Consider the following 25757-nt stretch of genomic DNA (forward strand, 5'->3'; position numbering starts at 1 on the left):
TCCCGATCAAAGCGAACGGCGATTACCGCCGTGTTCGTGTACCAGTAGGCCTACGAGATATATGTATTTCGAGAGATCGTCTGTGTAACGTTCCAGATTAAGGCGGCAGAGTTCTAACTGTTCTTCTTGTGTTTTTACGGCTGCCGGTAGGAGACCGTGTATACCCAGCGTCTGCCTTTCTTCAATGGTGAACGCCATACCCTGAAACATACGATAAGATTAACACACTGTTCAACACACATTATTTTTAAATAAATCAATTTTTTTCCATCTCTTTTACAAATCGAGTAGTGTCAGGAAATAATTCTGAGATTTTAATTTATTTACTTGAAATGCCTCACAAGTTTGTCGATTCGAGGCACTTTCGCGAGAAACGTTGCACGCTACCGCTTTTTCATGACACTGCAAATCTTTTTCTTGCTGCATGGCATTGGAAAAATTTAATCGATGAGTCAGTACAGCGCTCGACTCTGACCTTCAATTAAAAAGACTGATATTGTAAGTACTAACCGCGCAATAAATTAGCATTAGCGAGTGTACGTGAAAGGTGATCAACTAATCGTTGTTCCACTTCGATTGTTGCAATTAGCGTTGACTAATGCGCTACGAATATTACGCCCGGCGATCGTGATTGCGATGTGTAACGAGACTTACCCTCGGGACTTGTGTTCTCCACATTCACTCAAGGATAATGACGCGGTGACATAATAATGCCCGCAGCAATTATACTTAATTGAACGTTGTATACACGATATTAAATAAGAAAAAAAATTAAAAAAAAATTAAAAAGTAAAAGAAAAAAATAAAAGTGTCTCTTCAAATAGTTTAATCTAAATTATTCCCTTGGTCAAGTTTAACTTCCCCTTAGAATATCTTAAACACTTTTAATGATAAACCGCATGACTTTAAAATAGAACAATTTGTCGACACGTTAATTATAGATATAAATATATTAGCGGTGATGTAATTGCATCTTGCAGGGACATTGCCAGTGCTATTTTTTTTCTTTCTTTTTTTTTTCTTTCAAAGCGAATGATGAGCCAGATAATCCTTGAACTATCATGCGGGCTATTGTCAAGGCATTGTACAATTATTCCGTCATTAAAATTTAACGGAGCTCCAAGCTCGTACTTTGAACACGAAAAGTCATTAATAAAGACCGAACACGATATCGCCTGTATTAATTCTGTTAATAATGCATCATGTTGTTGCAACGATTTTCAAGCGTTCGCGAAGAATAAATAATTATCTTCTTGTCTCGCTGCGCGATAATTTCGCTTCTTCCGGAATAAATTCCGCTATGTAAAATCGCGCAGCGTGTTCTAATTAATCAAGCGTCAGCATTGAAAGAGCAATAAATTATTTACGAGGCGGCTTGTTATCCGCCGGCTTATCTCGACTGCGGTTGATGAACCGCATTCGATTTTCCTTCAAACACCGAAAAAAAAAAAAAAGCAGCGTCTAATTCTTGTATATTATTCTTTCAGAGTGGTTAATCAAAACCATGCAGTCTTAAAGTTAAAAAACTTGATACGCTGCATGGAAAATCTCGAAAAGCATATTCGTTTTTATATAAATTATACAAAAATGTATGTGAAAAAAATTGGTGAACACGAATCGCTCGACGGGTGGATCTCCGCTTTCACGCCATGCAAATTTCGTTTCTAAAAGATAAAGTGTTGCGAGCTTCGCGCGACTTTTATTTTTACATGTTAATTTTCGATAACAACGCATTGTTATATTGTATCGTCACGGTATGTAAATGCTGCATGATAACATATCTATTGGTTTAATATCTGCTCTTACGTAAGATGCCACCCGACGATAAGACGATAGACGGTGTTTTTATACGAGAACACTTGACAAATTTCAATTTAGTGCACTGCGCGACAATACGTGACGCTTTCGTTGACTCCCGAATCAATTTCCATTCCCTAATGAATTTACGATAAAGCATGTTTATGTCGGGGCTTTATCAGCTTACGAAAGATGACTCTTCGTCGAAATGAACGAGGCTGGTCAGACCGCGGTGAACTCTAATTGAATTAAATTGAATAGACAGGTCAGCGCTCGAGTGGAGTACTTTTCCATTAAGCTCGGTTACTCGACGAGCACCCTAAAATAGTAACCAAGTCTAGAGAGAGAGAGAGTCTTATCAGTAAAAATTCTATTTATACTTCTTCGCCTTATCTTCGATTCTAATGATATTAGAACACGGAAGCAGCAGAAACTGGCGTGGGCTTAATTTTTATTTAGAACGCGAGACTAATAAGACAAAAACGTAATTATTATTCGGTTTCAAAATCTTTCAAGGGAAAGTTCTCGGACTGCGTCAGCGGAAGAAAGTAAAGTTCGGCGGGATTTGTAAAAGAGAAGAAAGAAGAAAAAAAGAGAGAACAAAAAAGAAAGTCTAAGGCGTCTGAACGTAATGAGATCGACGAGGTCGCGAGGTAAAAAACGAGTACCCTTCCATCCAGAGCGAGCAGTGCCTCAGGAATGCACGTCGTACGGTTATGATCCGGGACGAGGTTCCACCAATCGGTCTCCATTATCTCGTCGCACTATCACTGACCGATACTCTTCCCGCGGGACTCCCGCGTCCCATGACAAACAACCGACCGTGGAAACGGTTGCCGGGGTTCTTGACTCTCGCGGCGGCGACCCTTCGGCACCGTGCACGGATCGATAGGCAGCCCTAATCCTGAATTCTTGAATATAAAGCGACTTCGTGACCTACCGCAAGTATTACGTGCGCTCGCTACGCGAAATGCAAAACGACCGCTCGTCGCGGCGCTTGGAAATTTCACGGGAATAAAGGCACTACTCGCGCAGAGAGATTTCTATTATACTCTTTAATACGTTTATTCTGCTCGAGTTTCCGGCTAAAGGACGTCGCGTAACCGCGGCGTTGAATAAAATTGTTAAATTAAAAAAGAAGAAAAAGAAAAAAAAATAAAGAAAGCGTTCTAGAATCCGGTGGACGCAAGACAAATGCTTTTTAGGAGAACGAAGCCGAGACATTCTCTGGGACTTTCGAGGATAAATAAAATTTTTTTTACATTCCGGGGTAACTTTTTGTAAAAGAGATTTAAACGTTGTGTATATTTTTAAGCAGATTACGAGGCTCTCTTTCTTTTTATCTCGCAGCGGGTGAAATTGAATTAAAGAGGAGATAAAACTTCTACGGCGATTATCGAAGGAGCTCGATCGCGGAGATTCGAGGGCCGTGTCAATCTTTGAAGTAGACGGCTGGATAAATCGAGTACAGAGATTGCGCAAGCGTTAAAAGCAATTACCGCGTGGAGTTTCGCGGAGTCATTCTTGCACTCCGCTCGCGTTGTAATTCGGGTCGAGCTGCAATACGTTTTGCACCACGTGTAATTCTCGTACGCGACAAAACGAGCTGCGAAATCCGGCGAGCGAGTTGTCAGATCCGTCGATCAACGTAATCGATAACCGGGCCGATCAGCTTATCAGGTAACAACGCGTGATTGGCAAAGTTGCCGCGTTGTAATCAGCGTTAAATTAATTTAATTAAAACCCCTCGACCGGAGTGTCTTCGCTTTCTTAATTCTTTCGCGGCGGAGAAGCCTTCGGGACCGTCTGCGCCGCCGTCCTCGATCGTTCACGCTTCTTCGTACCGGAAGTGAAAGCCTATTCCCCGAATTAGTAATTAATTTTCACGCCGCACGCGAAGCTGCGGAACGCGACGTACACCTCGGTCGTCGCGAGATAAAAGCGCGAGTATCGCGCTCTGATAATCGACACACCCGAAGGTCGCTCGGTGTACGTGAAACGCGAGGAGAATCGCGGATCGCTATTTTCCGCTCCGCGGCGACGTTTCGTCATTCTCTGTGAATCGATTTCCACGCTGAGTCAAGCCTAAGTTATGCGGATCCGGTAACGGCGACGTGCTTGCTGGCTGTTCGTCACGAGGACGGTGAATTAACACAATGACAGCTCGAGTTGTCAAACGCGGCGCAATTTTCTACGGTAATCCCGCTTTTGTCTCTACCATCTGCGCGATATATTCTCGCGTTTGATTTGCGAAAGGAGAGATAGATTCTAACCTTGTTCAGCTGCGGATCTCTTATGTGATCCAGCCCGCGGAGGAGGCCGGTGCACACCGCGTCGCCGTTACCTCGCTGGCCCAGCTGATCGCGCTCCAAGCTCGACATCGCTGACGTTTTGCTCTTGCCAGTGTCCGGCTGGCCACTGCTCCTGGGAACAAATACCACTTGTCTGAGTCGATCGCGCGCAAACGCGTGGTTAGGTAGTAGGATGGGGACCGCGAAGCGACGTAACATGACGTGCGCGCAGCCGGCGAAGGGGTAAAAAAACGGTGTACGCGGAGCGCCGAAGGCGGCGACCTTCAATCATTGATCCCTTTAACCCGTACGCTTCCACGTTGTCACGTTAACAATAGCTACTCACGGAAACGGATCGTCCGTTATTTTAATTTTCCGGCTTGTTATCTGTAAAAGCCTCCTTTGTATAATTTTGCAAGTGAAACGCTTGGATATTTTATTGCGGGCGATAAGGTATCGCGAGGCTTCAAACGCACGCCGGGCTGTAGATTTGTCGCGGATTGTTATTTACTTGCGAATGTAGTCTCGTGGGTACGAGTATTTTCAAATACACACCTGCGAGAAGGCACGGCTCGACGCACGCGTATTCATCGTGCCGTCGCGCGTTTGCGGGAGAGATCAAACGTCACGTTTGACGCGCCGCGGGAAAAAACGCGTAAATAGCAACGTACGCCAATGTTAGAAATATAGAAAACTGCCGGCCGTGATAATGACGAGCGCAAAGTCCGACGAGTCTCGATGCCGATTGATAGCGCTCCCTTCGGCCCGGCTAGATCAAAGTTTAAAGTGTGCGCCGTGATTCCGCATGTTTCTCATTGCGAAATTGAGGCAGTGTATGTTACCGCGCGACGCGTAATTGACGTATCGTAATTACGAAGCAGGAAAAAGAATTAAAAATCACAATAATGAAGGCTATTAATGAGAAGTCAAAGGAGAAAAAAAAATAAAAAATAAAAAACTTTTTCAAATATATATATATATGATCGAACGTTGTTAATTACTTAAACATTGCTAAATTAGATGGAGGAAAAAGTCCCACGGTTTTTCCTTTTCGAGGAAAAAAATTAAAACGACGCGAAGAGACGTTCGCAAGGTTTCTCTCTTGCCGGTTTTATAAAATTCAATCCGGTCAACGTTACCAGGAATTATTAGACGGCGTTGTTGGACGGTGCTGATGACAGACTTCAGGTTCAAAATCGTAGGTAGCATAATGCAGGTTGCTCGACTGACGGAGGAAGCTCGTCAAGTGATTGCCGAGCGGCATCAGAAGCTGTCTCGTAGACATGTTTCGCGTCGACTAAACGGTTAACGGAGCGTCTTATCATTTATATGAGAAATAAGCGTGAATCCGTGGGAGGGAGAAAAAGACTTCTCGGTTTGTCTGCCAGCATTTGCCTCCCTCGCTCTCTTTACCCCCGAGGCTGTTGAGTCACGAAAATAAACGACGGAACGATCGGAAGACGGAAGATACCGTCTCGTGCTCGTCTCGTGCAAATTGTTCACCCTTACACCGAGCTATCGGCCGACTTGTACCCGATGACACTCGCGATAACGCGGCGCTAATTAACGCGCGGCTCCTTTAGCCACCGGCGTGACACCGCATCGCACGACTCGCCGCCGATATCTTCGGCCAATGCGAAATTCCGGCGGCGATCGTGCGAAAGCCATTTTTTTCGAGATACCGCTTGGGGCATCGATGAAGAAACGTTTTTAAAAAAATATTTTTCCTATCAACATGAAGCAATGCGAACGCCGTCGCGTAATTACGCAGCCCTGATACGACTCTTTTACTTTGAAGATCCTCGACTGACGCAATACCTCGGATCACCGTTCGGAAGCTAATCGTCGGACCGGGGATGTTTAAAAAAAAAAAAAAAAAAAAAAAAAAACAAGTATTCGTTATCCGTGTAGGAAGATATTTACAAAAGCTAAGAAGATAATACTTATCTAAAATTAGAATCTGGGTTATTACTGTGTACATACAATATTTGACCGGGACCGCTTATTTTCAAGCGCTGCGTTCTTTCTTTAACGACCGCCTGATATCCTGCTAGTCATCGACGAGACCTTGAGTTCGTTGCAATAAAAAAAAATAAAATAAAATAAAATAAATGCAGCTAGGAAGGCACTTACGTTCTGCCGTTTCGTCGCACATTATTGTCTCTGGAGTGTCCGCTGCCCATCGTCGACTTAGATACTTAAGCGATTAATCAGGAGATCCGCTGGTCGAGGTCTGGCCGAACTTCAAATCTCGCGTTGCTATTAGATCATGGCTCCGCGCGTCGTATTTCACCTTTGAATTGGCCCCGATAAGGGTGGCGAGACTTTCCTGGTGGAGAAATGCGCGCGCGAAGTTCTGCTGTTCAATGAAATCGACCGCCTCGATCACGAGCAGATCACGAGCGTGAGTATCGGCTCACCGTCCGAACGTTGGGGAGAAGAACGTGGTAGTCTGCTGATTGTGTTACAGCCTTTGCTCTAGATATCTAGATCCTCCTGTTTCTCAAGGAGAAAACCGCGCGAGAAGATTCGGTGGGAGAGCCGGCCCTCTTCTCTTCGTCTTTTCGGACGTTTGCGAAAGGATTGCTTTTTCTTTTCTTTCCCACCTTTTTTCTTTTTTTTTTTTTTCTTAACGATTATAACAGCCACGGCGATGGTTACGGCATGTGGTCGGTTGAAATATGTTTCCCGAGTGATAGAAATTGTGTACTTACATGCGGCGCGAGATTCTTCGCGAGAAGGAACGGCGTCGCGCGACCAAAAACGATTTCTTTACAGGGATTCCTTGATGAATAACGTATAACGCGGTCTACCTGAGAAAGTTCTTTAAATTTGATAGCACACGTACAGATTCTTTTTGACAGGCATTCGTTGATGGTGACGGCGTGCTCTGCGGCCGGAAACTTCAGACTATCGTTCACTAATCGACGATCGCTTCTCGTTCACCTTGAATTAATTTTAATTTAATTTCTAATTAATTACGCATACGTTACAAATTATTATTCTTTTTATTTGCGAAACTCGTGCATCGGAATTCGACAGAATTTAATTTAACAGGTTATTTTTATCATTAAAAAATAAAATTAATTTTAAATGTAACGTAGTTCCGTCATGCATTTTCGGAATCAATCGCAGCGGTGTGAATAGTAATTATTATTATAATAGCAGTTATTATACATCCACGCTTTGTGAAAGGAACGTAAAATACGAATATCTTCGTTACGGGTTTTCTCCCGCTGTCCTAATTGTTTCTTAATAGACAGGTGAGCGCATGGTGAAAGTCATAAAATGTATTACGACAATGTATAAGTACTTGGAGAAGAGAGCGAAACAAAATCATCTTTGCGGCCTCTTCTCTTTACGCACGCATAAAAAAAAAATCTAAGTGTCACAATTAAAATTCCCTCGTTAATTAATTATTACTACAAGAAACCATGCGTGCGCTATTTTTTAAAAGACTCCAATTACAAACTACAAAAAAAATCGTGTTTTTTATTATAAAACAAGGTTGCTTTTTCGCGATTGAAATATTGTTTCGCGCTTTCGTGATACTTATATATTACTTTCAGAGAAATGATGTGGAATGTATCGAAATTTTTTAACCACACCGGTTGTATTTAAAGAAAATATTAAAAGTATATACAACCGACAGTCCGCAGTCTGTTTAAGTGGGACGGAAAAATTTTTGCTGCATTGCACATAAAAAATTTCAATCATGCGCCTATGTAAGTTACCGAAAAATTATGAATATCAGATAATAAGTCCGTCAACCTCGGGGTTTTGCGACATCGAACGCGACATTCACGTAATCGAAAACGCTAAAAAAGTATTAGAATCATTATAAATTAGCGGGAACGAGGGTGACCAGTGGTTGGCTGATGTGAACCAATCAAATAATAGAATTTTAATTTGTTTCTTGAGAAAATCTGCTACGAGCCGCCACAGTCAATGTAGACAAAGATTGTCAAAGTAGATGTTAGTAAATTATAAATTGATTTGTAACGTTCGTACAAAGATTTCATTTTTCATAAAGTATTTCTCGACGAATTGTGAATATAATGGCGCGAGTAGGAAACGTGGTAAGTAAATTAATCTGCTCGTACACAAGATTTTACTAGGACGATTTCATAACCTATAACAGCTACGGCTATTTACAATGCGTATAGTGTAAAAATTAATTGGAGTAATAGATCATCCGTAAAAATTGTTAAATAATTAGCAAATAGTTAAATCAATAATTCTACTTGATTAAATATAATTCGCGTATCAAGTTAATAATTATTAATAATATTCTTTAAAAACGACTTCTCTCTTGTTCTAACTTAATTTTTAATATATGTCTACATTTGTTTAACGAATCATATTTTTTAAGACAGCAGATCAATTAATTGCTGGTACCAGTGTTCTATCGAGGCCCGCTGAGGAATTTGAAAATGACGTAAGTGCAACGTACAAACAGTATTAAAAAAAAAAAAAAAAAAAAAAAAAATTTTTAATAATTTTACTTAAAGAAATACATTAGTTCTTACTGTTTTCGTTATATTTCAGCCATCCCTGGAGGCAATGTGGGCAGTAAAAGCTATGGAACATGCAGAGGTTTACTTTAATGTAGGTATATAACTTTATATATAGAAAAACACTGGCATGAAATAAGTATGAAAAAATAACTCAAGTATTCTCCTTCAGATATTGTGCTCGGTTGATCCAAAATTTCTGAAACTTACACCTCACGACGAACAGATCTACAAAACTTTCAAAGACACCTTTCCCAACATGAAGGTGGATAAAGTTGACGAGGACGAGCTGAAGTCTCCAGAGGGGAAAACAAAGTGGAGGTTCTTCTGCGAACAGTTTAAAGACATTGTCGAGGACTATAGTTTCGGTACATTATTGAGAGCAGACTGCACAGGAGACTATTCAGAGGAGAATAGTATACTGACAACTAGGATACAGTTTTACGCTATAGAGCTCGTAAGAAACAAAGAAGGTCTCAATGACTGTGTACGAGAAAAGTATAAATCAAATAGGTACGTGAAAACGTAGCTTAATTTTTATATTGCAGCTAGTTACATTAATGCCTGAAAACTGATTTAAGAGTGATTTTTATGTCGTTGTTTTGGAATATAAGAGCAATTGAATAATGTGAGAAATATAATTTTGTAAGGTATACACGTAATAAAATAAAAAAAAATGTATATAATGTAGGCATTAATCTAATTAAAATTTATTATCATGATAAAACCAAGAGCGCCAAGAAATATTTGAATAACTAATACGATTTTCAGTACAACATTTAACCAAATTAAAGGGTGTAATAAAAATCGCTAGGTAACTGTTCTTTTTTTTCGGAAGATGAAAAAAATGCAACGAGAACGGCTGTTTCTAGAATATATTGCTATATACACACTTTAATAACCAAAAACAAACATTACAGCAATAATAGCGTTATTAATATAATATTATATGCAATAATAGAATCGTTTATCTCAATCGTAGTGAAAACACCGAAAACCTTGCTTCTTTTCTTACTGGAAAGAACAATGCGTAACGGTTTGCCTTCTTTTTATCATTAATAATATTAATGGCGCTCGATCGACCGCACCCGCGCGCTGTTCTGAAGCTTTGAAGAAGAAAAAAGAACACCGGTAAACGTCCGAGACTTGCTCGTCGCACAATAATTTCGGCGCAAATACTCGAGAGCGCGGTCGACACGCGTGCTGATCGATCGTTATCGTAGAATAATAAATATGACAGTGCGATATTCTAAAAAATCTGTCTTTTATGCAACTTGCACATTCAAATGCAAGTGTACTCGAAAAATGTACATTGTTTTATTGCCCTTACGAACGTTAAGGAGAATTAGAGCCTGCCAAATTATTACCTGGCACATGTACTTCAGAAACGAGTATTTCTCAATCTTTGCATTTCTTTTTTTCTTTTTTTAACGCAATGGAGAAAACAACTTTCGACAAAGTTATATTTATCTTCTTTCGCAAATAATCACCGGCTATTTGGGAACTGATTTTTCCCTCAAGCTACCCGTCATTTAACAATTTGGCAATTACGAATTCTCCTCGAGTCTCTATACGAGCGGTACATATATGACTTCTCTCCCAATCTTGCTCACTCTCACTCTCATTCTCTCTCTATCTCTCTTTCTCTCGCTCACTACCTTTCTCTCGGATTCTTATTTTCTCGTTCTCGCTCTGTATCTCTGACCGCTAAAAAAATACTCGATATCAAGATCATACGAGAATCACAAAATAGAGCTTTGAATAAAGTCTGCGTTAGATGAGCGTCTTTCGTATACGAGCACAATAATAAATTAATTAAAGTTAAATAAAATAGTCTACGGTATTTTATATGCGCCGAGGGTGTAGAATATTTTTATATACCGCGAGAGACACTTCATTATCTCTCGTTTCAGAAACAGTTAATTCAAAGGTATTCAAAAGATATCACATTTGTATATATTTTTTTTTCTTTTTTTTTTCTTTTCTCACCACCCTCTCCTTCTTGGTTTACCTCTCTTTTGGTTTATCGTGTCTACATCGAGTGGCGCGACCAGAAAATAGAGCTTATCGAATCTCACGTTTATTCCTTATCGATTGATTTGGATCGTTTATGCATAAGTTAAAAAAAAAAATTACTTGTCGCGCATCGGCCCTCAGACGATACGGTCGAGTGAAAATCTCCATGATTAGATTTTTTTTCTTTTCATCTATTAAGTTTTCCCATATCGTTCGAGGGCGACTGGTTCTAGGGTGCTTGAAAAGGAGGCATAAAATAAGCCTAAATCGCACGATAACAATATGTTCGAACGCATAATCTCTATTAAGACTAAGAAAAAAAATTATTACACGTAGCTCATACTTGGACAAAATTCTTTTACTTCCATACGCAACAAATAAAACATTAACTGCAATTATTTAACTATGCAAGTATGATATGCACGTTACGGATGTAATCAACATTCTGCAACAATTACAGGAACAATAATTTAAAAAAAAGAAAAATTATATACCTCTCTTTAAGGTGCGTACGCTACTTTTTATACATGTAAGTTCAATTTCATGGTCCCTCCAGAGTCTTATTAGTTTCGCACTTAAACTGTTGATTCTGCAAAATTTAACTACACGTCTTATGCACATCTTTACGCTGTTTCTTTAGTATTAATATTATTATTTTATTTTATTTTTTCAAACACCTTAGAACGGATGTAAATTACAATACGTCTAATTCATACGCAATAGAAACCGATGTCTTCTGAAATAAGTGGCGAACTACTCGAATACAAAAGTCACGATCGTGTGTGATAACAAAGTCTGTAACGTACAACAGAAAGTACGCCTTGAAGACGCTCTGAACACCGTATCCCGACGACGGGCGGTCGTCGATAAAACATAGGGGCCGGGAAAATTAATTGTCAATCATAGCTAATCTCTAACAATTAATTGGGCGTGTGTTATCCCGATGACCCGCCGATTACGCGCGTCCGCGCGACTTTCGTCGCGCGTGCACGCCGGTTTCGTGAAATTCGCGCTCCTCCACCGTGTGGCCCTCACTGAGAGAAAATCGCAAGTCAATTGCGCTTTCAATCGCGCGTACAGATCAAACAGCGATGTTAAAAAGAAAGGTGCATGCATATTGCATTAAGGCAAACTTTGCTATCTGTCTACAAAATTACCGATCCGCGACCTTTACTTTTATTTTATTTTTCCTTTGCTACGGCAACGACTTCCGTCGGGTGAATTTCATTAAAATGGATTATACTTTCATTTTGCAGCAATAATCTTTATTTCCTTTCTTTTTTACAAAAACACTACTTGGCACAGCTAATAGTTTATATATTAAATATTTTTGCATATACGAGAACAATCGACATTAATAACGAGCACGATTGTCACTCCTTCTACAGCAGAATGCTCTCACATCCGAACTAATTGCAGGAAATTATCGTTATCTTAATTAATTAAGGCAACTTCAGCGTAATTAAAACGTTTTTCTTTCTTATTTTCCTTTTTTTCCCTCTTTCTTTCTTTTTTTTTTTTCTTTTTTTTTCTCTCAGTGCGTGTAACCGAGCGCCGAAAGTGACAACGATGCAACAGTTGTGTGGAAGTAATAATAAGCCGTCAAGTGTAGGTAAGCTCTACTTTACAACAATTGTGTGTGATCTGTAAGAAACTGAGAATCCTAGAAACACAAAGCTAAACATTCACGCAGTCAACGATCTCTTTATTCCAAAAAAAAATTCATTTCCTCTCTCCTTTTCTCTCTCTTTTTTTTTTTTTCTTTTTAATCTCCCTTCTTAGCGTTACTTCTCTCGTTCCGCGGGCGTGACCGATAATTAATCAATCCAACAACAACAACAGGGCGTGTCGTAATTACGCGACCTATGGAGAGGTGTGATACAGTAGCAGTATTAATAATAATAAGAATCATTATAGTTATAGATCGTAGTAGTAAGTAGTTAGTGTTAGTAGCGTGTGATAACTGACAATACAAATATATCTTCTAAACCTAGGATGCACCGGGAGGAAGTCGGGGGAGGTTCGGAGCGAAGGGCGAGGGTGGAAGGTACGATAGGAAAGGGGTGGTAGTCCCGGGTTAGGAGTCGCGAGGATCAGGGTGATCTGAAATCTAATTTCCCAGAATCCTCGGGCTATATACTCTAGAGGCGGAGAACGCCCCGATCAACGAAGTCCTCGTGTTCCTGTACCGTGCAAGTTTTCTTTTTTATCTTTTTTTTTTTCTCTTTCCGACATTGAGCTGCGGGAGGATCGGGACGAAGACTCTGGGTCTCGCTTTTCAGGAAGTCTTCTTTCCTGGCGTTAACTAAAGTCTGATATGTAGGTCGGGCGAGGATCAATCTACGTGTTCTGCCCTACGTGTCTATTCGCGTCGGCCCAAGTCCCTTCGCCTCCGAATGACGTTTAACGTGGCCGCCAAAGGATTCAGACCGCCTGCTAACGTTTGATAAGTACCTAATCCGATATGAAGGTCAATGGTCGGTGCCGTTCCAGAGCCGCGTTGCAACGATGATGCGTTGTACTCTTAATTAAGTAATCCCTATCACGTGGTCCTTTCTGTATCGCAGCCTCTCACTAGTGAAATAGGCAGATAGAAAGTAATATGTACGCTTTGTCGTCAGCCGACACCGTTGCAAGCGGCCCGTAGGGCTCTACGTAAATTATCGCTACCTTCCTCGAGATCGCCGTGATACTTTTTTTTCTTTTTTTTTTTTTTCTATCAAAGATATTATTTATCAAGAGAGAGGCGGCGGCCACGTTCACCGTTAAACGTGCGGCGAGTCAGCCCGTAGACCACGGGCCTCCCGCGCTACCAATTGCGCTTTTTTTTCCCTCCGACTGCGCGAGTATACTTCGCCGACGTCGGTATTCCGCCCAACGATTTTTTGAACGATGTGACCGCTTCGCAAACAACGAGTCGAAGATATGTAACGCCGACTACAAGAGATATAGCTTACCGCTCCACGCACGCACACGCACACACCCTCGCATTTTTTTTTTCCGTTTCCCTTCGCCCTTACTCACTGTTTCTTTCTCTCTCGCTCATCGTCCACGCGATTCTTAAACACGCTAGCCGAGACAAAATCACCTGTCAACGCTCGCAAGCCCTGTATACGTAATGACACGACGAATGCAGCTATATAAAGTATAAGTATCTCTTATGTATATACTTACGTAATTGTGTGTTGTATACAAGTATGTATATATACGCATACGTATACGTATGTTACGTATCGCCGGCCTACAGCAGGTGTTTTATTTCGTCTCTCATTCTCCGGTAGCACGATCATCACGAAAGTGTCACGTCTTTTAGCTTCCATTCACTCTGCTCTCTCACGCTCTCTCTTTCTCTCTTTCTTCACGTCATGCTCAAAGTGTTTTTTTTTTCTTTATATATTTTTTTTTAATCCGTGTGAACGTGTCGGTTGTCGAGTGTGTCTCGTAATGTGTTCGCTTCTTTTTTTTTTTTTTACATAAAATATTGCGTACCAGACGATTTTACAAAACTTTACCCTGGAATAAATGTACTTTACGCTGCGAGGCGACCGAACGCGAGGGAACCGGGCGCATTTTTTTCCGTGGAGACCCTCGTAGCCCGGAATTAAAGTCTCCTCGCGATCGGTGCTTTCAATGTGCCCCTTTCTCTCTGCGACTCGTCTCGTATAATTACTTTGCCCCGCGACGATTAGACGTGATCGCGTATCGAATGCAGCCGTGTCCCTAGGCTCAACCCTTTCAACAGCCGCCTGTTAACGATCTATTGGTCGACTGTGTATTGTCACACATTTGAGTATCCGAAAGTAAGGGCCGCGGGAGCTTGAGAGCGGACGTCTCGCGAAGTCCCGGCGGTTGCTTGTAAAAATTAGCGTCTACAGGTTTCAAGGAGGGCACACCGACTGCCCGTCCGACGGGGGATGCTGAAAGGATCAAGGGACGCACGCGGAACTCTGACCGAGATCACGTCCTCGCGCTTTTTACGCACCTCCACGTGTCCACGGGGCGACACGTGCTACAAAAGGGCGACGACCCCTACGCATTGAAAGACGCAGTCGCAACTCGTACACGCGACGCTTTACACCTCACATTTATCATTTTTTTTTTTTTTGTAAAAAATTTTATTTTCTTTTGTTTTTTTTTTATTTCTGTTACATCGCACTACTACATCTCGTTTTGTTTTATCCCCTTTCTTTCTTCGTTTTTTTTTTTTTTTTCATTCGCGTTAAAAATTTAAAATACTTGTATTATACGTAAGTATTTATGACCCTGTTTTCGTAAAGGCTTCCTAACGTAAATCGATTCTTGGCCGAGGAAGGTAAAGGAAATGGGATTCTAAGATAGAGGAAGGGTACAAAGAGGAGTCGAGAAGACGCGACTGCGCTGGGAAAGATAATAGAGGTATCCTCAAACACGAATTACCCCTATCGTTTACGTATTTAAGTTTCCTTTTTTTTTTCTTTCTTTCTTTCTTTCTTTGACGCTTCTCGACGGCGAACAGAACGCTAACGGAAGAACAATGTAACGTAGACGTAACGTGGAGACTCCGACGATGAATCGAATCACAACAATCCGCGACAGTGTGGCCGCCGGATTTCTCCGACGAATAAAAATCTGTGATTTTTATTGTTTTCATTTTTATCCGCGCGATCACAATATGAAAAATCGTTAAGCAGTAAAAGTTAACGCTTCCCGTTTAATACTCCAGTATACGTTCTTAAAAGTCTCGAGTATACTCCTCAAAGTTTTTCTACCGTCAAATCACCGCGACATGTACTACGCGTATTCTACGAAAATACAATTTTTTACGAATACATTTTCCTCAAAAAAAAAAAATAAAATAAAAAGGGAAACACTCCCGCGATGAGTCGTAAAACTATTCGTGCCGTCAGACTTGGTGACGATCTTTTACATATTGAACAACGATTTGTTGTGGATTCGATCGATCAGTTGCCGAAGAGAAGAAAAGAGCAGGAAGGAGAAAAAAAAATACGGTGGAGAAGGTAATTACGCTAACGAGAGGAGAACGAAATAACTCCGTCGTTCGATCATTCGCGAGATAACGAGAGCCGCTCGTCCCAATGTATCGCAGGTGCTGAAACTAAGAGCTTCCCAGGCAACATCGTAATATCGTATTCTTCTACAATTTCGGCGTCTTGCCGCGCGCATCTGGCCGGAGCGCGACCTTTAATTAACACGCGTTCGAATGTTGCCAAGAAAATCTGACTTCGCTATCTATCCTGACGTTTCGGTTCGACGAGATTCGGCGCGATGCATTCGGTGATTAATCAAAGCCGTTTATCAAAAAGTTTCAAGCGACATCATTTAATATTGATTGTTCGTATCGCTTTCTTTTCTGCAAAACGACAATGTAAAAAGATTGGCGGAACGGAAGGCATACCTTTTACTCGACCTTTAAACCTTACGTTACAAATTCGGTCGTCGCGATTTTTGTAATTTTTCTTTTTTTTTTTTTAATAAAAGAGCAGAGAACAGATTAAAAAATATTTTGTTAACAGTCTACTGTATAAAATTGTATTGATTGTCTACAACGTATTTAATCATTTTCTCCCGACCGTCTTCTGAAATCTTCGTTAACTTACAATTAATATAACAAAATATGCCCGCGATTAAATAAACGTCTCGCAATTCGTGCAAACAAAATGAACAAGAACTCGATTTTAAAAAAAAGGGGCCTAGTTTGAAAGTGCAAGCGAATGTATCTCGTCGACGTTCGTCAGGGAGACTTGCCACCCGAAACAGGAGTGATTAATAACGGCGATTTGGCACACTGCTTGTTACACTGCTCGCAATTCGTGTTAATTTGGCACAAAATTGAGCCGCCCGCCGATGAGTTTTCACAATCGACATTTTGGCACCTATATTGCGTCAAGTGACTCTTTTGGCTTCACGGTCGGACAGCCTCTCTTTCTCTCTCGCACCAACCGACGTGTACTCGATTTTTAACTCGCCTTAATTTATTCAGGGAAAAGTTGCGACATCAGGAGCGATCAGACGACAGATCGTCGTTCAAGATCGAAGCGTCTATTAACTTCGCGTGACGAGGATTTCGCGATTACATCCCAGATGCCTGCGGCGTATTCTTAATTTTAATTTTGATGTAAACGGAGATTCTTTTCTCCGGCACCGATCCGCGGAGCAACATTTCCAGAAGCTGAGAATCAGATCTGTCGTCGAATTCCTCCTGATCGCGCGACAACCGTACGGCGTCAAAAGGTCGCGAACACTCGCCCTTAATATCTTTCCTTTCACGAGGAAGGAAGGCCTCGCCCCGTAAAATATCGCGCCTCGCCTCGGGCGAGGCGCGATATTCAATATTCTATAAAAACTAAGTTTATTTCTTAGCTGATTGCCTTGCGTTACGGTAATGTCGGGTCCCCGGCGAGAATTGCCGCGCGCCTTCGTTCTCCGGAGAGGCAGCCTCCCGATCCAGGAAGGTTTGCGCGCGTGATAAATTCGCAATTACGTCCCCTTTCTTTTTTTTTTTTTTCTTTTCCTCCAAGTCGCCGACGGCGACTCCCATAGCTCATTTCCGCGGACACGAACTCGTAACGTTCTGCAGTCCGGGCACGAGACAAACTTCGCGCAGACGCCGGTTCGCCGATTTTGTACTCGCGTCCGTCCTAGCGCGAACTCGGTATCTCGCGCAAGTCCCACGCTCCACGACGGAGCAACGCGACAGCTCTGCGCCGTAATCGCGACCGCGACAATCCTCGGTGGGACCCACGCAATAAGGATAAGGCCCCTGCACTAACAGATTGCTCTACGCCACAACGATATGATCGCAATGAGTGCCGACGTGCGCTTCCCACCTTCTTTTTCCGCCCCCGGCCTCCCCGATCAACCTCTTCCCGAGAGGATTCCAACACCTGCGCCCGAGTTCCCCGTGGCCCTCGGCTTCCTGCCGATCGGCATCTCGCCGTCGATCAACTTTTCCCATTACTCGCCCGAGGGAGGAGAGCAGCGAGAAGAGAAGAAGTGCACGTACCCCGGGACTTTTCAACGATCGCGTCGCTTTCCTCCTTCTACCCTTCCTTCCTTCCGACTCGCGGAAATAACCGCGTCCTTGCCGAAGCATTGGTCAGCGCTGGTTGCTCCGGAGCTAGGGTCTAAACCGTTGTACGAACGCAAGCTTCCCTTACACGTAAGTGACGTTTAGCCCAACAGCACAGATAGCTCTGACTAACATCTTAGATAATTCTCGCTTCCGCCGAGAGCACACCTCTACCTATGATACAGAAAGCGTTATATCGTTAACTGCGGTTAGTGCTAACTATCGCTGGTGCAACAGACCTCAGGGGGAGAAAAAGGGGGGAGGAGGGAGGGTGGGAGTATAATCTAACGTGTCCTAATCGTTCTTAGAATACTCCTCGCGTGGATACCTGCCTCCGCCTCTCCGACATTTCCCTCTCGTTTCCTTTTCAAACACGCGATATAGACGATATCTTAGTGATCACTAGAAGCTACAGAGAGTCGACCGATTCGAAGTGCCTGTACAGAGATCCTCCGAAAATGTACAAGTAATTCAATTTCTGAGACGACGGCGATACGCGCCGGATAAATACAGGCTAGCTTATCGGAGCAAAAGGGATATCAATTGTTCGTAGCCTAGTCATATGTGTCATTGGATATGCTTCTGGAATACGTCGGTGCGACAAAAGGACCATTCTTCGCGCGGCGAATAAATTCGTAAGCGGGGAAACCATCAGCTACAACAGAATCTCGCCTATCGCTTCCCGATCCCGACAGTTACTTCACATTCAAACCCTGTAGAAGTTCGGTTTTTGTTGTTCTCTTACAAAAAAAAAAAAAAAAAGGAAATAAAAGAAAAAAAAAATTCGTAGTAATTTCCCGATAATGTTCGTGCTCACCCGCCGTACACGTCGAGCAAAATTGAATCTCGCGGAATACAAGGAGATAATCTCGGCGAGTACTATCTTCAATGCAGTGGCGAGTGAAGTCTTCCCCAAATTAATCCCAAGCTCTTTTCGCCCGCCCGGCTCCAGTTGGCACCGAAGTAACTCTCAATTAACACCTCGAAGTCGCGCCGTTCTTTAATCGCGTATAAACGCCAAGCGAGCCAATTCGGGACGAGTGAATGGGATTTTCAATTAAGATAATGCGGATCGATTTCAACCTTTCCCGGTAACTTTGCTAATAAGCAGAAAATCAGCTACTTCTGACTTAGCATAGTTCCCTGGAACGATTTTCAGTTTTGCCGAATCTCCCCCTCCCTCCCACCCTCCCGGAGGAGTTCCGAAGAATTTTCAGCTTTTATCTCGCCCGACCTTTTAATCCCATTTACTCGTTAAAGCGCGGAGAGCCCCCACGATTATCGTACCATAATTATTATAATTAACAAATTATCACACACGGGGAGGGGTGGGAGGGAGGAGGGTGTTCGAAACTCGCTCGACCCTTACGTCGTGTCGTATACGTTCCTTACGGAGAGTATCACTAATTGCTTATTGTTCTCGACTTAGCCTGCAGTAAACTACTACATTTTTTTTTTTTTCTTTAAACGCTATCGATGACTTACGCCGTTCACGAAAACGCAAGATACTACGGTACCGGTACCATATAAGTCCGTTTTAAAATTTAAAAAACCACAACGTGGAAAACAATGATAAAAAAAAAAAAAAGAAAAAAGACTTACTTACAAAACCGTTCTGAACGTTCCGACTTTTTCTTTGCGCAGGTTGCTTGTATTTAGAATACAAACGCGTCACACGCGCGATAGCTTCCCAAAAACGAGGAGCACGATTTTCCATTATTATTTCCGTTGAGCGAGGATTGATAATAGATAGAGAGTGCCTGTTTCGCCACTCCGAATTGCGCTCAGTAAAAAGTGGATCGTCGTGGTCCGTAGCGATATGAAGTTTCGGAAAATTATCGTTAAGGGGGAAAGTATACGTCACGTTCGCTTTGCGAAGGCGCGTTTAAAGCCCACAGGGGGTAACCCAAACGTGTAGCTGGTGGTCACCGTTATCACTGCCGTCCTCTTTGTGCGCGGATATGAGAAACGCGGTTTTTCCCCCTCGACGCACTTTAAAAAAAAAAAAAAAAGAAAAGGATCATCGAGGCTTCTTCGCCTCTCGTCCACTTCGATGCTCGTCACGCAACGATATTTCCGTGCGAACCTCTGCATCCCTGGCATTTTCAGTATCCAAGTAGCGCCAGCAGCTTTTATCACTGACGCTTCGCGCGCGGATCATTAAATAAAATACCTTCGACCTACACTTAGAGTGTATTGTAAATATAAAATATTCTCCGAGGCTCTACGAAATAACTTTCACGGAATAATAAAAAAAAAAAAAAGAGATCGAATTCTTTCCCGATAACTCGGTACCGAAAGAACTTTGCCAGGTGACACAGAGCTCGAGTGGGAAGAGATCATCTCCTCCCCTCGAGACGTAAACGCGCGACAGCAATCTCTCCGCTCAGTCCCGTTTCGTTTTTTCCTTTTTCGATCCGACTCGAAGAATGGTTTTAAGGACCTCCACGCGCCTGGGCGACGGGATACAAATAACACCCTCCGCCGGCGATTTGAAAGGGTTTTATACGCACGCACGCACGTACATATTTCAGTCGCCTACAAAGGTGGGTCCTAAAAATCTCTTTTATCTTTTCGTCGCGTCTTTCTCTCTCTCCTCTCTTTGTCTCTTTCGCGCTCGTAAACGATCATATGTACACTCACACATTCTCTCTTTCTTTTCCCATCTTCTTTTCTATCATATATCAATAAGTACTCCATCTCTTCTTACTTTCTTTCTTTCCCTTTCTCTCTCCCGCTCTCTCTCCGCGAAGTGCCTTAAAATTGATCCTTAACTACTTACTAATATAATCGATTCTAATCACAGCAATTATTTATTGTTGATATACACAATCATACAGCGTCTCTCACTAATTGTTATTTTCATCTTTTTTTTTTCCTCGACTTTTCAGCAGAGACTACTCGTCGCTCGATGCCGTTGCTCGTCTCAGTTTTGCCGGTTTTTTTTTTTTTTTTTTTTTTCCTTACATAATTACTACTGTACGCCATCATTGTCTACCTATCGGTGAAGAATGTGGGAGCGAGGGCGTTAGCGGGGGGTTGAAGAGGAGATGTGAGAGGAGTGCCTCGTTTTCGCGATGAGAAAAGAGAGAAATACTTTTGCTTTCTTTCTTTTTTCTTTTTTTTTTCTTCTTCTTCCTCTTCTTTTTCAAAGTGCATAACAAATTGTGATTTTCCGCAAACGGGCGTGTAATATAAATAATTATAAATAACAAATAAATTTCTCAAACATAATTTCGGGCGAGACAACGAGCTCGCGATCGTATTAATTACGATTCAAAGCTATCGCCGAATAAAACAAAACGCATTAGATCCATACAGAATTATCTCTCGCGTGATGTATTATGTACAGATTGTGTCGTAAAATATGGTCAAACTACGTCTTCCGACGTATCAAATTAATGCGAATTCGATTTCGGAGCTTTGACCAGTCCTTAAAATCTTTGACCTGAAAGATTTCGAGCGAGGACATTTCTAAAAATTTTAAAACGTCCAACAAATAAATAATATTAAAAAAATATATATAATGTTCGTTAACAGATCCGCAATTATGCTAAAGCGTGAATCGAATAGATCCAAAATTGTGACACGCGCTAATATCGTTAAGAAAAAAAAGAAAAAAAAATTGCGACCACACTTACATTTCTTACGAGTCTCCACGTTTGACGACACAACCGAATTTGTAGGCGTCAAATCTTCTCGCGCTTTGCACGGAGGACCCGCTCGCAAGCTTGATTTCGCAAAACGAGAAACGATGAGGCGCGCGTTGCGATCAAAATGAAAAAGACACGTTGATGTAATAAATAAGGTGAAATCCGCAGATGTCGGTGCGCGATACTGACATACACTTGCCGTTAAAAAAAGCCGTTGTATAAACAAGGAGTTGCTTCGAGGTTAATAAATATGTACAGCGTGAAAACATATTTACAATCGCGCATCGAAAAGAAGCGAGCACCGCGAAATATTTTCAGTAAAAGCGAAACGAGACAAAGAAATAAAAAAAATTAAAAAAAAAACATATCACAAAAAACTGATCCGCGACCGTCGTTCAGTTGTACAAATATGCGCAAACGTAAACGGTACGCGATTACTCAACGTGAAGTCTTTTCCTTCCCGAAGGAATATAATTTACGTATAATAGTTTACGTATTAAAAATCAGGACCGATTTTGTACAAATCCGAGGGGGACGTATAAAAAGTAAAAGTAAATATATTCGCGCGAAGACCACCGATTTATTAATTGAGCTGACACCGGAAGCACAGACTAACATTTTCCAGCAAATGTTCCTTCTTTGAGGAAATGGGTTTCTTTTCTTTTTTTTTCTTTATTTCTTCCCGATTTTACGTTTGGCACATAATGGAAGTTATCGGTGCAGGATACAAGTTGCAAGGGTAAATCGTTCGCGTCACAGCTAATATACATTAATTGGCGTTAACTCGATCTTAAACGGAATTCAAAAGCTAATTACACAACTATCATACCGTCCAGTAATTCCAAAGTTTAATTTCCGGTAGCAATAATAATAATCATTATTATTCCTTTAATTTAATTTCCCTAACTCGAAACGAAGCTATACGCGAATATAAAATATCCAACAAGAAATCTCGAAACACGACCTACTTCCGCAATTTGTGTACAGACTAGTACGTAAAAATAAAGTTCTCCTAGAGTAAAACAATCTCAAAAACACGTTGCACTATGCCGCGCGCGCATATTTTTTTTTTTTCCCTCCGGCAATTTAATTGAACATCAATATCGTAACGATTATAAAATAACACGCGAACGAAAAGTCGTGCGAAAGACGAGCGGTACATTTAAAATTGATAAAAAGGATCGATATCGTCGATGGAGCGGTCCTTACGGTTCGCGAACCAAACCGCAGGTGTGGGGACCAAAATCCGACATGGAGCGGATAGGATGAAGGGCTGAAAGCCGTTAATGGGGAGGCTCGAAGTGGACGATGAAGAAAGGAAAGGATACCTCGAGTCTGGTCGAGTCTGGGCTTGAGCTCGCACCTTTTCATCGCTATTTATCTCTTCTCTAATTATCTTTACCGCGTATAATAAATATATATATATGTGTATATATATATAATATATATCATTATTTATATATATTCCACGTAATAATTTCATTTGTTCCTTCAACAGAAGCGCGCTCGGCGTCGCCCTCGACCGCGCGATTCGGCGCCCAATTTACAAGACGAACGGAGGGTGGTACACCCGCGACAGAAGTACGTCGAGGGTGTCGAGGGCGATCCCGAGAGTCGCGCTGAGGCGCTCGCGACACCCGCTCGTTTGCGCGACGCTCTTAAAAAATGCTCACCCCCTTCTCGAGGGCGTCGCGCAAACGGCGGCGCGCCAGCGTCCGGAAGTCGTTTTTTTTTCCCTTTTTTTCCCCGCTTTTTTCTCATTCTACCTGTCTCTCCCCCCCCCTTTAAAAATCAAAGAGAAGCTTTCACTTTTCGAATCCAAAGTTCATATGGAAAAGCTACGGAGCTACGTAAAACCTTCGCGATCGATTGCTTTCCCGCGTTACTTTTCTCCACGGCGTCCCCGCGCGACAGTTCGTCGCGATAAACGTCAGCTCGCTCGTGATATTGGCTACTTCCGACCCCGCTCGCGACTTCCGCTACCCCGTGAAAATTTTCCCGCTGGACGCGCTGACGGGAGACCACGCGACTGACCGGTGTCGTGCGAGATCACGCGAAACGGGATCAACGTTTGATTACGCGGTCGTGAGACAATGCCGGACAAAAGGTACCACCGTAATCGAGATGCAACGGCGCGCGTCCCGCCCTCGTTGACAGAAGCATTGCCGGGTTACCGCGTGGTCTTCAAGCTCGACCTGGTCCACGCGAGATTCAATTATACGATCCTCCGAGTTAGCCTACACCCTTTACCGGAGAGTCTCAATCGGGGAACCCAAGCCGCGCGCGTCTTCAAACGACTAGCCGAAGAGTTCGAGGCGCTTCAACCCTTAAATAAAACGCTACCTCCCGATGCAATATATTTTGTTCCACTTATATTTTAGGACCTAACGTACCGATATGAAGTTTTATTTGAATCAATACGCCCAACATTGAATAAAAAGAGCGTGTTAAAAATAGTTGAGAAAAGGAGAAATTTCTTTTTATTTTTCTTTTTAAGTGTAAACGTTTAAAACTGCACCGGGTTACCGTGATCGCTTCACTTAAGGGTTAAAATACCCCGGGAGAAATTCCGAAAAAGTACGCACCGTTCTTCTTAATCCACTCGTTCGAGAACTGAGGGTACAATATCCGGTGATAGCCGCGATAACGAAGCAATCGCCGTCAAAGATGCATCGTTTTCTTTCTTTCTCGCAAAGCCTAAATAGTTCGCGGTCTTCGTAAAGAAAATCGCGCTACCCGAGCTCCTCGGCTACCGATTTTCACGAACGGCGATCTGGCGGATCCCACTTCCACTTTTCGCCTTACGTCCGCGTCGAAACGAAGTAACTAAGTTCGCGAACCGGTCGCGAGAACCGTCGGCGCGATCCGTAATAGAAAAAACGCTAACAACCGGCCTAATATTAATTTGCATCATCGTTCGCAGTAATATAATTAATAATAATAAATTTTCTCCCCGTATTTCTCTCCCGTCCTCGCGTCGTCGTATTTTTTTTTTCTCGTTTTTAAATATAAAAATGAAAACTAACGTATCTTTGGCTTGTTCCCTTTACCAATCGGCAACAGCTCGGCGGCTGCGGCGTGCATCATTATTTTTTTTTTATTTTTTTTAATTTTTTTTTTGTTTGTCCTTTTGTTTAAATAACTTTTGTACAGTTTTGTACACTCAAGTGTGTCTGTGTACGCGCGTGCGTATCTCCATCATTTCTCCATGTACGTTTTAAACTCTCTTTGTGGCTGTCGCGTGTGCATGTATGTATATATATTACATATACGTGTGTGTATAAGTGTACGCGTTTTTTTTCTTTTTTTTCCTTTCTTTTTCTCTTTTACGTATATTTGTGGTCGTATTAGAATATGTTCGAGTCCAACGTACACGGTCGTATCTAAAGCGCGCACAATTAGACTCTTTCCTCCGATTACGTGCGAGTGTTCTACGTGAGTACGTATTGTGTGTGTCCTTTCACTCTCTCTCACTCTCTTTTTCTCTCTCTCTCTCGTTCTCACTCTTTCTTTCTCTCTCTCTCCCTATTTCTCGCTCTTTCTGTCCCTTTCTCACTGTCGTGTGTCTTGTTTCTTTTAGCAAGTGTATCGATTTGCAAGCTGAACACAGTTTGTGGCCCAGCCCCATATGCCACTGACAGCCTCGCGCGCTTCCGCGATGCTCCGCGTCCTTTCGACGACGACAACGACCACGACGGCCTTCCACATTTAGTGGATCGGCGATTTCACAATGTGGTCCGGCGGGATGAAGTGATACGCGGGCATAGGCACCCCCGATGTCTCCATCGATATCCTGAAACATGAACCAGTTATGTCGTGAGAAACGGAAACGGTTCGGCACCCTACTGGGTCACGTTCACCCCGGCGAGCACGATGGCGAAGGGAGCGGAGATCTCCGCGGCGAAAATCGACCACCACGTGGAACGGACAATGTTCCGCGGCACTCGGAAATCTTCAAACGTTTTCCCCGACTCCTCCGCCTTCGTATTCGCCGAGGAGAGACAGACAGAAATCCCGACACATTCTCGGAGGAAAGGATCGGGCCCGATCGCAGGCCTCGTCCCGATCCTTTCCTCCGGACAAAGACGTTACATGCAACGCGGAACTGGAATATAACGCGAATCTAACGGCTCCCCGTGAGTCGCGCGTGTCCCGACGTTAACGTACGCAAAGCCGCCCGGTGTTCGTCTCTCAGTTTGCATGCCTGGTCTGCGAATTTCCCGCGAATCGTTAACGAAGGCGCTACCGCAGACACTCGAGATCCGCGTGGCACCTGGAAAACAAAGCTGCTACCCGCGTTCGCCAAAAATGCTGAGAGCGAACTTGACGGCGCGAACTCGACGGTAATCTACAAAAATTTTATCCTTTAAAGGATTTTCCGCGAGTCCAGAAGGATGGTTGGTACTTGAAAAAAAAT

The 25757-nt window shown here is 42.6% G+C and overlaps 3 protein-coding genes across 8 annotated transcripts in view; 1 reads left to right on the forward strand and 2 right to left on the reverse strand.

Annotated features, from left to right (window-relative positions):
- Nucleotides 1-6367, reverse strand: part of Men (Malic enzyme) — a 9833-nt gene extending 3466 nt beyond the window's left edge. The window contains exons 1-3 of one of the 2 annotated variants that reach the window (XM_070668794.1): nucleotides 6222-6367; nucleotides 4071-4221; nucleotides 43-201 (exon numbers count right to left, since the gene is read on the reverse strand). In XM_070668794.1, the coding sequence (XP_070524895.1) occupies nucleotides 43-201; nucleotides 4071-4221; nucleotides 6222-6271 (360 nt within the window). In that variant the 5' untranslated portion in view covers nucleotides 6272-6367. Of the gene's footprint in view, nucleotides 1-42; nucleotides 202-4070; nucleotides 4222-5227; nucleotides 5391-6221 lie in introns of those variants that run through there. The other variant, XM_070668793.1, reaches the window with a different exon arrangement.
- A 1632-nt stretch (nucleotides 6368-7999) lies between these two features.
- LOC139109617 (protein PBDC1) lies at nucleotides 8000-9292 on the forward strand. Its single transcript, XM_070668837.1, has 4 exons — nucleotides 8000-8167; nucleotides 8461-8526; nucleotides 8637-8696; nucleotides 8775-9292. The coding sequence occupies exons 1-4, from the start codon at nucleotides 8147-8149 to the stop codon at nucleotides 9129-9131; spliced, it is 504 nt and encodes a 167-aa protein (XP_070524938.1). The 5' UTR covers nucleotides 8000-8146; the 3' UTR covers nucleotides 9132-9292.
- A 171-nt stretch (nucleotides 9293-9463) lies between these two features.
- The window catches only part of Mub (poly(rC)-binding protein mub), a 113554-nt gene continuing 97260 nt past the window's right edge, over nucleotides 9464-25757 (reverse strand). For all 5 annotated transcript variants that reach the window (XM_070668803.1, XM_070668804.1, XM_070668802.1 and 2 more), the window contains one exon: nucleotides 9464-25133. Coding sequence is in view for 1 of the 5 variants with exons in the window: in XM_070668806.1 (XP_070524907.1) it covers nucleotides 25049-25133 (85 nt within the window). In the remaining 4 variants the exon portion in view is untranslated. The remainder of the gene's footprint in view (nucleotides 25134-25757) is intronic.

This window comes from Cardiocondyla obscurior, linkage group LG18, assembly GCF_019399895.1.
Source record: "Cardiocondyla obscurior isolate alpha-2009 linkage group LG18, Cobs3.1, whole genome shotgun sequence".
In the NCBI taxonomy this organism is placed as follows: Eukaryota; Metazoa; Arthropoda; class Insecta; order Hymenoptera; family Formicidae; genus Cardiocondyla; species Cardiocondyla obscurior.